General features: G+C 48.6%; 1 protein-coding gene across 5 annotated transcripts in view; it reads right to left on the bottom strand.

The window, feature by feature from the left end:
- The window catches only part of LOC124122194 (E3 ubiquitin-protein ligase HERC2-like), a 150968-nt gene that overhangs the window by 21791 nt on the left and 115308 nt on the right, over positions 1–13869 (bottom strand). For all 5 annotated transcript variants that reach the window (XM_048387867.1, XM_048387868.1, XM_048387869.1 and 2 more), the window contains 13 exons: positions 13452–13677; positions 12407–12578; positions 11619–11799; positions 10879–11178; positions 10059–10212; positions 8710–8817; positions 7771–8061; positions 6954–7096; positions 5013–5138; positions 3819–4090; positions 2090–2288; positions 865–1079; positions 81–258 (listed from right to left, as the gene is read on the bottom strand). In XM_048387867.1, the coding sequence (XP_048243824.1) occupies positions 81–258; positions 865–1079; positions 2090–2288; positions 3819–4090; positions 5013–5138; positions 6954–7096; positions 7771–8061; positions 8710–8817; positions 10059–10212; positions 10879–11178; positions 11619–11799; positions 12407–12578; positions 13452–13677 (2565 nt within the window). The remainder of the gene's footprint in view (positions 1–80; positions 259–864; positions 1080–2089; positions 2289–3818; positions 4091–5012; positions 5139–6953; positions 7097–7770; positions 8062–8709; positions 8818–10058; positions 10213–10878; positions 11179–11618; positions 11800–12406; positions 12579–13451; positions 13678–13869) is intronic.

The raw sequence follows: 13869 nt of genomic DNA, 5'->3' as shown, positions 1-13869 counted from the left end.
TGATGTTCTTGATATAACATTCACGGTATGTAGTGATAATTGAAGTCATCAGCTCTTGACTGGGCTAGTCTCTGACTTACCAGCCTAGGTCTTGGTTGGTCTTCACTGTCTCCATGTCCGAGTCGCCCGTAACGACCCTTCCCCCAGGTGTACAGTTCTCCATTAGACGTGATGCAGGCGCTGTGTGCTCCCCCCGCTGAGATGTCGATCACCTCCTTCCCTCGCAGAGACTCTATCACTCGCGGCCGGTCACAAGGGCTGGAACAGTCAGTGACATGCTTTACAATCTTACCAATACTTTCAGGCTGCAGTAAATGTGGAATACAATCCAATATCCCTCATATCTACTCTTCACACCTTCTACTTGGCTCTCCCTCCCTCCCTCAACAACTCAACTCCGCCCTCAGACCACACCCTCAGACCCCGCCCTCAGACCATGCCCTCAGACCACACCCTCAGACCTTCCCATCTTCAACACCCTCCTTTCACCTTCCATTTCAATGTCATCTTCTCCCTCCCTCAACAACTCAACTCCGCCCTCAGACCTTCCCATCTCCAACACCCTCCTCTCACCTTCCATTTCAATGTCATCTTCTCCCTCCCTCAATAACTCAACTCCGCCCTCAGACCACGCCCTCAGACCTCCCCACCTCCCACACCCTCCTCTCACCTTCCATTTCAATGTCATCTTCTCCCTCCCTCAACAACTCAACTCCGCCCTCAGACCACGCCCTCAGACCTCCCCACCTCCCACACCCTCCTCTCACCTTCCATTTCAATGTCATCTTCTCCCTCCCTCAACAACTCAACTCCGCCCTCTGACCACACCCTCAGACCTCCCCACCTCCCACACCCTCCTCTCACCTTCTATTTCCGTGTCCCAGCTTGCCATCTTCTCCCTCCCCCCACGAGTACACCTCGCCCTCGGAGGACAGCGCCAGACAGTGTTTGCCTCCCGAGTTGACAGCAACCTTCTTGATGAACACGTGTTGTATGGACTCCAGTAGTGTAGGAGTGGACACAGACTCGGTGCCACCAATACCCAGGCGCCCTCCGGCTCCGTAGCCAGTACCATACACCTGTACACAGAACCAGGGTCCATCAACGCTCACACAGGTACCAACACAAACTACGGGCAGAACCAGAAATACCCCATAGTGGTTTTACGCCGCTTTTAGCAATATTCCAGCAACATCACTGTGAGGGTCACAAGAAAGGGGCATCATATTGCACCCATGTAGGGAATCAAACCCGGGCCTTCTGTGTGACGAGCGAACACTTTAACCACTAGGCTACCCCACTCCTGAGCCCATCCCAATCTTTTTATGAAAGAGTTATCTTGAACCATTTTAACTTTACCCAATCAGGTGCCAGCTGACCTCAGCAATATATAAACTCCATACATCTTTGATCAATAATGCCTTTCTAATGCTTCAAGCTTCCCTAAACACAAGCTCCAAGCACTTCTAGTTTCATAGTATCATTGCCATGGTTTGGAAAACAACACATGTACTGTGATTATTGCACTTATATAGTGACGTGTGTGTGTGTGTGTGTGTGTGTGTGTGTGTGTGTGTGTGTGTGTGTGTGTGTGTGTGTGTGTGTGTGTCTGTGTGTGTGTCTGTGTGTGTGTCTGTGTGTGTGTGTCTGTGTGTGTGTGTCTGTGTGTGTGTGTGTGACTGCTTGTACTAGTCCGGACTGATTTATTGTGCTAGCCCACTGAGATACCATGCCGCAGTTTAACACGAATACCCCACTCAGACACAGCATACTGACTCCGAGCCGACCAGTCCTTGTTTTAGCCCCATAATGCCGAGCGCCAGACAGGGTAACAACAAGTACCATCTTTTAACGTCTTTTGGTATGATGCAGCCGGGGATCGAACCCCGGAACTTCCGCTCTCCGGGCGGATGCTCTACCACAAGACCACGGAGGCGGTCTGTACTGATTTGAAACAAAAAGACCTAATCCTCTAACTAACTCTACAACATAGATATTAGCACTTCTTTTTAAATATCACTTCAGTTTTGCAAACTACAACACATGTCTCGCTAACAGAGGAACAGAGCATGCTACAAGCTCCGCGTACCTTCCCATCAGCTGTGACGGCAAACAGTGTCTGCTCTCCACCAATCAGCTGCACGGGGCGGAGACTTGCCAGCGACTCGCAGCTGACTGGGAGCTTCACCTTGGCCCCCTCGACCCCGCCCAGTTGACCTCGGTGGTTGTGACCCCACACCCAGATCTGTCCACTCCCTCCCCAGCTCAGTGTCCAGTCATCAGGCTTCCTGGAAAACAACATCAAACAACATTATGAGGTGAGGTGAAATTGGGTTTAATGTCGCGGCCAAGATTATTTCACTTATATAGCGACGTGCATGCACGTGTATGTGTGTGTGTGGCTGATTGTACTTGTCCGGACTGATGCCGATTTATAGTGCTAGCACACTGAGATACCATGCCGCAGTTTAACATGAATGCCCCACTCAGACACAGAATACTGACTCCGAGCCGACCAGTCCTTGAGTTAGCCCCTCAATGCTTAGTGCTTCCAGCGTAACAACAAGTACCATCTTTTAACGTCTTTTGGTATGACGCGGCCGGGGATCGAACCCCAGACCTTCTGTTTCTGGGTGGACGCTCTACCACTAGACCACGGAGGCAGTCTATGAAGATGTTAGTGGCTGGAAGACAACATCAAGTGTGACTGTCTCTGAGGGCGCAACTTCATATTATAGTGTTGCTATCCATGAGAATGACCATTTTACATTGAAAAGAAAATTGAATTAGTAACTCATCTCCATCTGAAACATCCCAAATATAATAAATTCTATCAAATATGAATATGATAGTGCATTGTATTTTTTGCATTCAATAGTCTCCAATCATATTCGTTTTCGAGTGAGTGAGTTGGGTTTAACGCCGCTTTTAACATTATTCCAGTTATATCACGGCATGTCAGCTTAATGTTGGAGCAAAGCCCGAAGTGATGTAGGTCTCAGACGTTTACCACTTCGGTGAAACCAACGAGCACGGGTATGGTGCTGACAAACCTAGAAACATAATCGGGGCGATCCGGGATTCAAACCCACAATCATAGGTTTCTGGCATGCCCAAGGGATGCAACTCTGCACAGCGAATCGCGGCGCCTTAGACGACTGGGCCACCCGTTCCTCCTATTCGTTTTCGAGATAAATTATATTTGCTTGTCTGAATGCTTTGCTCACTTGTAACGACAATTAGGAAACCTTGACACTGATTGGCCAATAAGAAAATCATGTGACCCAACCTCTATGGTCTACAGATCTTCATGCAGAGAGGTATCACATCAGAGTAAAAGATTTGATTTGAATAAGACAGACTGTTGAGTAGAGTCATGGTAGGCAATTAGTGCTTGTGTGAACTTAATCCTTGAAGGAGGGGAATCATTTATTGCTGATATAACAAGCATGAAATACTCATATCCCCCACCAATATGACATGGCCAGTTGTGAGCAAGGCATTAGCCCTCCAGAAAAAAATACTACTGCCATTTTCAGTCAAAGTCAAAGTCATTGCCATGGAAACTCGAAAAATATATCTAAAAATGCACCAGATCACCACTAGGCCTATCTATGTGCCAAGTTTGGTTAAGATATCCCTAATGGTTTGGGAGATCTGTAGGGAAACGAAACGTGACGGATGAATGGACGGACAGGACCTATTCCTATATCCCCCTTCCAATTCGTCGGGGGTGATAATGCACAGACATATAAGATGTTGCATAAATGTTACTCGGTCTGCCAAATGGCGGAACTGAGTCTATACTGAGGGCGTACCTGTTCATCCACATGAGGAGCTGTTCATCCTGCATCTGTTTGAAGATGGAGTGAGATTCGTGGTCACGGGTGATGTTCTCGCCCTCAGAAGCGATGTCCTGAATCTTCTTCATCACTTCCTCTGCAAACACCACGGGGAGCTGTGTCCGCTTGACGATGGCGGCAGCCACACGGGCGGCCATGCAGTAGCGGCGGAACCACGCCCACTTGTGGGCCTCAGCACAGCAGTGTAGGGTGTCCATGCCCAGATCACACGCCAGGGCCACAAGCACCTGTAAGGGGGAGGTGAAGGTCAGGTGTGAGTGTGTGTCTATCTGTCTGTCTCTCGGTGTGTGTGCATGTGGCTGCTTGTACTAGTTCGGACTTACTCAAATTTTATAGTGCTAGCCCAATGTGATACCATGCTGCAGTTTAAAATGAATACCCCAAACAGACACATACTGACTCCGAGGAAACCAGTCCCGCTTTTATTCCCTTAATGCCAAGCACAAGACACAGGATCATAGGATTCTGACACAACAAAGGGATTCAACTCTGCAAAGTCTCCTCAGAGGACAGTGTCACCCAAACACAATCCTGAAGTGCAGTATGTTCTATCAACCTGCATAACACTGACTTGAAGCTTGAACTGACTTTCATAAAAGAGGTGAGGTGAGGTGAAATTGGGTTTAACGTCGCGTCCAAGATTATTGCACTTATATAGCGACGTGCATGTACGTGTATGTGTTTGTGTGGCTGCTTGTACTAGTCCGGACTGATGCCGATTTATAGTGCTAGCTCACTGAGATACCATGCCGCAGTTTAACATGAATACCCCACTCAGACACAGTATACTGACTCCAAGCCGACCAGTCCTTGTTTAAGCCCCTTAATGCTGAGCGCCAGACAGGGTAACAAGAAGTACCATCTTTTAACGTCTTTTGGTATGACGCGACCGGGGATCGAACCCCGGACCTTCCGCTCTCCGGGCGGACACTCTACCACTAGACCACGGAGGCGGTCCTTTCATAAAAGAATATCTAAAATGAAACTACATCAAAATCCATTAATCTTTATCATCAAGAAAGAAAACAGCATCTGGATTTTGCATAATTGTTCTTCGGATCCACGACCAGTTCATCTGATGATGCATGTAGCAATTGAGATGTATAGTGATGCATGCACCTGTCACCGTGAAGTTACATTCAGGCATACCTTGAAGAATGGACTATGCATGAGATGCTTGCCGCTGCGGACGATGGGGTCCTCGTACTCGTACTGCCTCTGGAGAGCCTCCGGGAGCCCCTTCACCAGGGAGGCCAAGGCCGACCCACTCAGACACTGGCGAAGGGAAACACAACATGTATGGCTCTATGTGTCCAAACATAAATTATGTTGGAAAAAAGAACCATCTTCTCATTTACTAGGTACATGTTGTTATCACATTATGTACAATGAAAGTTCAAAACAAATGGAAACACAAAGTACACATATCTACAGACCACTACGAAACCTAGTAAATTATTCTTAGATATTTGAATCTACATACTCTGTCATATAAGATTGCATTGAAACAAACCTGCTGTAGACTCTGTTAGAGAATGAGTGCCCTCTGGTTGCTTATACTTCCAAGATAGCCAGAGGAATTTCAGCGAACAAAAAGAATGCACATACAAGGACCCCCAACCTCAGCCCCCACTCCCTCCCCCAACCTCAGCCCCCTACTCCCTCCCCCAACCTCGGCCCCCTACTCCCTCCCCCAACCTCGGCCCCCTACTCCCTCCCCCAACCTCGGCCCCCTACTCCCTCCCACAGCCTCGGCCCCCTTCTCCCTCCCACAGCCTCAGCCCCCTACTCCCTCCCCCAACCTCGGCCCACTACTCCCTCCCCCAACCTCGGCCCACTACTCCCTCCCCCAACCTCAGCCCCCTACTCCCTCCCCCAACCTCGGCCCACTACTCCCTCCCCCAACCTCGGCCCACTACTCCCTCCCCCAACCTCGGCCCCCTACTCCCTCCCACAGCCTCGGCCCACTACTCCCTCCCCCAACCTCGGCCCCCTACTCCCTCCCACAGCCTCGGCCCCCTACTCCCTCCCCCAACCTCGGCCCCCTACTCCCTCCCCCAACCTCGGCCCCCTACTCCCTCCCACAGCCTCGGCCCCCTACTCCCTCCCCCAACCTCGGGCCCCCTACTCCCTCCCCCAACCTCGGCCCACTACTCCCTCCCCCAACCTTGGCCCCCTACTCCCTCCCCCAACCTCGGCCCCATACTCCCTCCCCCAACCTCGGCTCCCTACTCCCTCCCCCAACCTCAGCCCCCTACTCCCTCCCCCAACCTCGGGCCCCCTACTCCCTCCCCCAACCTCGGCCCCCTACTCCCTCCCCCAACCTCGGGCCCCCTACTCCCTCCCACAGCCTCGGCCCCCTACTCCCTCCCCCAACCTCAGGCCCCTACTCCCTCCCCCAACCTCGGCCCCCTACTCCCTCCCACAGCCTCGGCCCCCTACTCCCTCCCCCAACCTCGGCCCCCTACTCCCTCCCCCAACCTCGGCCCCCTACTCCCTCCCCCAACCTCGGCCCCCTACTCCCTCCCCCAACCTCGGCCCCATACTCCCTCCCCCAACCTCAGGCCCCTACTCCCTCCCCCAACCTCGGCCCCCTACTCCCTCCCCCAACCTCAGGCCCCTACTCCCTCCCCCAACCTCGGCCCCCTACTCCCTCCCACAGCCTCGGCCCCCTACTCCCTCCCCCAACCTCGGCCCCCTACTCCCTCCCCCAACCTCGGCCCCCTACTCCCTCCCCCAACCTCGGCCCCCTACTCCCTCTCCCAACCTCGGCCCCCTACTCCCTCCCCCAACCTCGGCCCCCTACTCCCTCCCCCAACCTCGGCCCCCTACTCCCTCTCCCAACCTCGGCCCCCTACTCCCTCCCCCAACCTCAGGCCCCTACTCCCTCCCCCAACCTCGGCCCCCTACTCCCTCCCACAGCCTCGGCCCCCTACTCCCTCCCCCAACCTCGGCCCCCTACTCCCTCCCACAGCCTCGGCCCCCTACTCCCTCCCCCAACCTCAGGCCCCTACTCCCTCCCCCAAATCAAGTCTACCTACCACAGAGAATGTCTAGGCAATATCCTGTTCTACCTTCACAACAACTTACCACAGAGTATGTCCGGGGCATCTCCTGGTCTGGACTCTCCGAGGTGGGGCTGGCTAGAAGGGCGTTGACGTTGATGGAGGGTCCGAAGTTGGCCGCCATCAGCTTCCTCAGCTTGTGCAGAGCCCACATCCTCTGGTTCGCTCCTAAGTCGAATAAAGATTATGTCACTACCAGGTTAGAAGAGCTTCAGATTAAACAACACCACACAGGGATGAAGAAGCGAGAAGCTGAATGAAGACTACATTATTCACAAATGTTTCACTGAGCAATTTGGTTTAAAGCCTTGTCGCCAATATATCAGTTAAATTATGGAAGCTGGAAATGAGGGTCAAGGTCATCAGGGACAGATTAATGCAGACAGGACTGTTAGGGCAACACAGCCTGTGTCCCCACTTGGCAGCCATTGTGGCCTGCTGATCCCCGTCCGACTCTATCTTAGTCCCCCTTCCTACAAGAATGAGTCACTGAAGACAGAAGTCACATGATCTTTATTGACTAAGAACATCCATAATCCCTATTTCCTACAAGAATGAAATACAGAGGACAATTTCTGCCTCAGACTATCACCAATCCCATCATTCTGCAAAGAGAAGGGGGTACTTTGAGCCAATTCTGCCTTCAAATATCACAATCCCCATCAATGACCACCTCCGAACAGGATGAGGACCTTTGGACCCATCTCTCCTAATATCAACAATCCAATCTACCAGGACACAGTACTGAGGATCTATTCTGCTTCAGAATATCAATTGGATACAAATTATCCTAACCAACTCATTTTCAAAAACAAAAAAATATATCAGATGTTCCTTGTCACCTAGAGAGCTGAGTTGAGCGCACGCAGCGAGCGCGGCCGCCAGTCGGGGGATGATGTTCCTGTCCATGGTCAACTCCAGCTTGAAGTCCAGCAGACAGGTGACCAGGTCGATGGAGGGTCTGGACAGGATGGTGCGGTCACTCAGCATGTCCAGGGGAGCAGCGGCCGGCATGACGGGGTACACGGTGAACAGCCAGCCCCAGCCGTTGACGGAGCCATCGCTGATGAACTTCCACCGGAGCTCGTCACCCTGGACACGTAGTTCCTGCGACCAATCAGACCATTCCCGACCTGGAAAACAAGATGGAAAGTGAGCATGGATCACTAATACCCCTGACTTAGACTCAACCATATTTCTTCACAGTTCAAAACATGAAAAAAGCAATATTTACTCAGAAAATCCACTTATCAAAATGAAACTTTGCAATGCACCTCTCCTGGAATAAAAACTGTTCCAGCAATTGGAAAAGAATCAATGAAGTAGTTTTCACGTTACATGTCACACAAATGTTTAAACAAAAAAATTCTAAGTAAGAAATGATAAAAAGTTGTATTTTGTCAGCAATTACAAATATTAAAATCACACTTTGCAGTGCACCTCTCCTATAGGTATAAAAAGTGTTCACCAACTTTGAAAAGAATCTATGTAGTAGTTTTCAAATTATAGGTCACACAAAAAATTTGTCCTTGGAAGGAAGGACATAAGGATGAAGGGACGGACGGAATTCCTTGGTATAACTATATATCCCCGCCATCAATCTCAATCTTTTTACACCACTCTAAGCCACATTCCAGCAACATCTAGTTCAACCATCATATCTCCTCTAACGACAAGCATAGGATACTGGGGACCAATATTCTCCCCGGAAACCCCTCTCTCCTTGGTTATAACATGCAGCAATGAGTTGTTGGAGGCATGGAGGGCTCGGTACAACTCACCTGATCTGGTGGCGACTGTCCTCCCTGACCCGTCCATAATGGTGAGAGGATCATGGCGTCTCTCCGTGGAACAGCGCCGGTCAAACTCTACACGCAGCGCCTCAGCCCCTGAAGCAATAACAATAACCATGAGATTGGAATAACATTACTCTCAATCATGTTAACTCAAGTCATAGACGCCATAGAAGGGGCGTGAGGGTCAGTCTAGTGTTCACTTGTCAGGCCAAAGTCCTTGGATCCATTCTCCACATGGGTAAAATGTGTGAAGCCCATCTCGGATGTCCCCTGCTGGAATTCTGTGAAAGTAGTGTAAAACCCCACTCACTAACATAATCTTACAGAATTTGTCTTGGGTGCTTCCCATCTTTAACAATATACTTTCTTTTTGTGTGTGAAAAAGTGATACTGATAGTTTATTTCTGAGTCCCTGTCACTAATAAGACCAGACACCCAGTGTAGTGCCTGGCCCAAGTAAGAAAAGATATTCCGACAATTTAGAAGTGAGTGAGAATGGTTTTATGCCGCTTTTAGCAATATTCCAGCAATATCACGACCGGGGACAGAAATGGGCTTCAAACATTGTACCCATGTCGGGAATCGAACCCGGGTCTTTAGCGTGACGAGGGAACACTTTAACCACTAGGCTACCCGACCTCCCGAGACAATTTAGGAAACACAAGCAAAGTTATGATATGAGTTCCATAAGTTAATGCTTTTCATATTGATACTGACAGTAAGATTGATATTAGAAGTGTGGCTTTTATGGCTATTATGGACTTTTACTTTTAAATTATGTTTTTTTAAACTGGACACTAGCATAGATACTCATTCCTACTCACATCCACTCACTTTGTGTACTAACCCCCCAAAAAGGTTTAACACAGTCACATCTCAACATAATGAACTATGTACATATTAAATCAAGATCACTGAGATCCAGAAGTAGACTGATCTTCATTAGCTAGTTCATGGTAACACATCCTCTTGACATAGAACTAGCTTGTTGTCATTGCAAGAAATATCTCTTATAGCAAAAGCCATGTATGTTGTGAATATAATGTTTAAAGTTATTAAAATTTAGGGGACCTTCCAAACTTCACATTCATGAATAAAGAATTTAGCCAAAAGCACACTTTACTAACACTCTAACTTTAGAATCAGCTGATATTACTTAGTCAGCAAGTAATGGAGTGACTCAGTGACTGAGTGTGTAATGCTGGTGACATATCCCAGCTATATCATCACTGAGGACAATGCATGAGAGGAATCCACCCCAGGTTTCTTCAGTATGACTACTGGATGTGACCCTGCCAGCCCTGTTGTTATGGAAGTGTAGACTAGACACTGACCGGGTATCTTGACGTGTCCAAGCTGTGATGTGTCGTCGGTGTAAGGGTGTGGACTCTCCTGGACTACTGGCTGGGCCGTGGCGCGGCCGGAGTCGGTGTCTGTTGAAACATCCTCCAGCTCCGTCACACACAGCTCCAGCACCATCTCTGCAACCTGCAACATCCACGTCATACACATGGTCATAAGTAATAACAATACAAATATCTGTATCAATATTCAAAAATCTGAAACTATGGAAATATATTTCTCATAAATCACAGGTCATTTTACTTGAGTGAGTGAGTGAGTGAGTGAGTGAGTGAGTGAGTGAGGCTGGATTTGTTGTTGGGGTTGAGGTTGCTGTTGGGGATGGGTAGGAATTTGTTGTTGGGGTTGAGGTTGAGGTTGGGGTTGGGGTTGGGGTTGAGGTTGGATTTGTTGTTGGGGTTGAGGTTGCTGTTGGGGATGGGTAGGAATTTGTTGTTGGGGTGGAGGTTGAGGTTGGGGTTGGCGTTGAGGTTGGATTTGTTGTTGGGGTTGAGGTTGGATTTGTTGTTGAGGTTGGGGTTGGGGTTGGGGTTGGGGTTGGATTTGTTGTTGGGGTTGGGGTTGGGGTTGGGGTTGGTGTGTTTGAAGCGTGTGTCTGTAGGCACTGGGGAGATATGTACAATAGTCCAAGAACCAGGTCGGTCCAAACTGGAATGTGCATGTATGAGCTTTGGGTCAATGGTTGGTTGGGGTAGGTGTGTTGTGGGTGAGAGGGTGGAACCAAGTATACTCCAAAAATATTGATCAAATAATGAACTTCTTTTGTTTCTTTTGAAAGCTTAAACTATTTACATGAGGGTAGGCCTTGCCCAAGGCAGTGAGGATCTCGGACATGGTCTCCTTGCCCTTCTCCCCGACCCGGCAGGCCACCGCCAGTTTGAGGAGGTCGACCAGGATCCGAGAGTCATCGGCTGACATCCTGCTGGTGAACTCATCCAGCCCCAGTGGGTACGCCGTGCTCACGCTGTCCATGGTGCGGGTCACCTCGTCAGGCGATGTGAACGTCTCTGCAATGATGCTTGTGGCTGGCGACACCTTCGCCGCGAGGCTGTGCATGCTCCGGAACAATGACATGTCCATGGAGAACTGACTCTGGAACATCAGATACAAATGCAAACAATTGTGCTTATTCACAACCAACACATTTACTGGATACTGAATAAGGAGGGTCGTGTAGCTTAGTGGTCAAAGCATTCGCTTGTTATGGCAAAGGCTTAGGTTCAATTCTTCACATGAGTACAATGAGTGAAGCCCATTTCTGGTGTCCCTCGCCAGGATTTTGCTGGATGTAGAACTTTGCGAATAAACTTTATAGACATATAAACACATACACACAAAATTTTACAAGGCAAATTTTTAATCAGTGCTTTATGTGAAGTGCATGAAGATTGCCAATGCTGCTTCAGTGTCTGAGGTGATTTCTTTTTAAGAAACCTTGATTTAGCGGATGTTGGGATATTTCAAAGAAGAGGGTTTGATTTTCATATATTTCACATATTCACACCCAAAAATAAATAATCGAAAACACTTACATGTCCACTCTGTTCCATAGTGTCAACAATGGAGACGTCGATGTCTGTGTGGTCGACCACCCCTTCCGATGCCGTCACAAGGGTGCTGGTGTCCGGGCTGGGTGTGACCGTGACGGGGACGCAGGACTTGGTGTCGGCCAGCACCTGAATCTCCTGGGCCAGGGAGCCTACTATAGCATCTCTACAACACAGGACATACGGGATGAGTCAGCAGGGTTTGTCTGTGTTTGGCTGTGTTTGTCTGTGTCTGTCTATGTTTGTACAGTAATACAGTGAGTCTTGCATCCATGGTGGGGATTGGTAACAAGACATCTGCCTGAGGCAAGGCAACCATCGATCATAGCGCCACTAGTGGCTATTATGAGTTTTGAGCCTTCTATTTGCCGCCTATTGACCAATCAGATTCCACCTCTCATATCAGCTGCATTTGTTTCAAACAAACTGGCAGCACCCAGTCAAGACGATCTGATCTGATTTCACTATCTTGATTGTAATCAAACATGTCTTACTTAGCGAAGTGCACCAAATCACGTGAACACCTTGAGTAAAAACATGAAGAGATTTGGAATATATATGTTGACGCTAAATTGACGGTACACATGCTTTACAAATCCTGCAATGACCAAAATCTGCATGGCAGTTGATGAACCAAGGGTGCAAGGGTGGAAACTGTACATTTATAGTCAGTTAACTCAGACTACTGGAGTTAGTGAGTAAATATTGCTTTACGACTCATCAGCAACCTGGCAGCCATTTGTGATGGGTGAGATGGGGGGACTGCGGCCTACCTGGCATATAGAATCTGTAGTGCTGTCAGGACGTGTGCCAGCGCCTTCTGCTTCTCCACGTCCGACTCTAGGGACAGGAGGATCTTGGACAGTGATGGCCGGCTGTTCTTGTTCTGGAGCTGTGGAACCGTCGCAGGCAGAGCCCCCTCTTCTCCCTGGGGCTCGAACAACCCTGTGGGAAGGCAAACAACACGGGATCATACACAGGAAGAACAGGGCCACAGCACAGACAGCGCCGACATCATATAAACATCCCGACCTGACAATTAAACTTCTGACATATTTCGCATAATCAGTAACAACAGCTGGGGAAGAAGGTTTCCTAAGGCTTTGACATTATATATGAACATAATTTCTGAGGACCCCCCACCCATTCCCCACCACCCCCACAAACAAATTGTGATTAATATCTAAGCGGGAGAAGCCAGCTAATTTTTTATAATCAACTCGACTTGACACACTTACGACTACATGAGGAGAACCACCATCACACTCCATCACAGTCACTTGTTTAATGAAAAGTGATTCTTCTGTTGCACAAAGAAGGCCTACAGTTAGAAAACAGTCACATATAGTTTTCCTAAGCTTGCATAGCAGTCAGCAAAAAGTGGTCCCTTGGCATCAATTTCAATCGGTGCTTATGGTTTCACCAAAGTGGTAACTGTCTAAGACCTGCATCACTTTGGGCTTTCCTCCCACATAAAACTGGCATGCCGAAATATAACTGGAATACTGTTCAAAGCAGTGTTAAATCCAACTCACTCAGTTTCAATACACTCTAATCTGATTTCATATGCTATTATATGCCACGCTCACTAGACCCAAATTTAGTTGTACAAGATTACAACTTGAGACTAATGGCTACAGAGAAACCTTTTATCAAATCAGACTTGATAAATAAAAAAGTTTTGATGATATAGAGGCACAGAAACCTTCCTCAACCAGTACTTCCACATTGTAAGTAATCAGTTTGGTGTACTACTGAATAACAGGAATAGCGCCTTCAAATGTACAGTAGCATACAGTTGGTCGGTCCTCTCCTCACCTAGCAGGGTAGCACCAAGCGCATCCTTGGATGCGGAGAACAGAACAGGCTCGTGTGTCGTTGGTGTGGACAGATCGGTTGTTGCCCATGCCACGCTATGGGATGACCCACATGCCACCCGGGTGATCTTGCTTCCTTCAAGGCCTTGCACCAATGCCGGCTTCCTGTTGACTGTGGTGGACCCGTTACCCTGCTGGCCGTGGTCGTTGTCACCCCACGCATACACCTACACAGCATATATGTACAGTCAGAAATAGCCTTTCATCAGTATTGTATTAGGTCAGTCTTGATTTTGGGGGTTTACAAAAACAGTTATGTAATGGATGCACTTCCTGATTTATTTGATAAAACAAACTTTCAACAAAGTGATATATTTTTTTATTTACACCAAGACGCCATGGTGAGAGATCATATTTTT

This window comes from Haliotis rufescens, unplaced genomic scaffold (genome assembly GCF_023055435.1).
Source record: "Haliotis rufescens isolate VD_foot unplaced genomic scaffold, xgHalRufe1.0.p SCAF_7, whole genome shotgun sequence".
In the NCBI taxonomy this organism is placed as follows: Eukaryota; Metazoa; Mollusca; class Gastropoda; order Lepetellida; family Haliotidae; genus Haliotis; species Haliotis rufescens.
The sequence above is the reverse complement of the archived record's forward strand: the minus strand, read 5'-3'. Positions and strand labels throughout refer to the sequence as shown.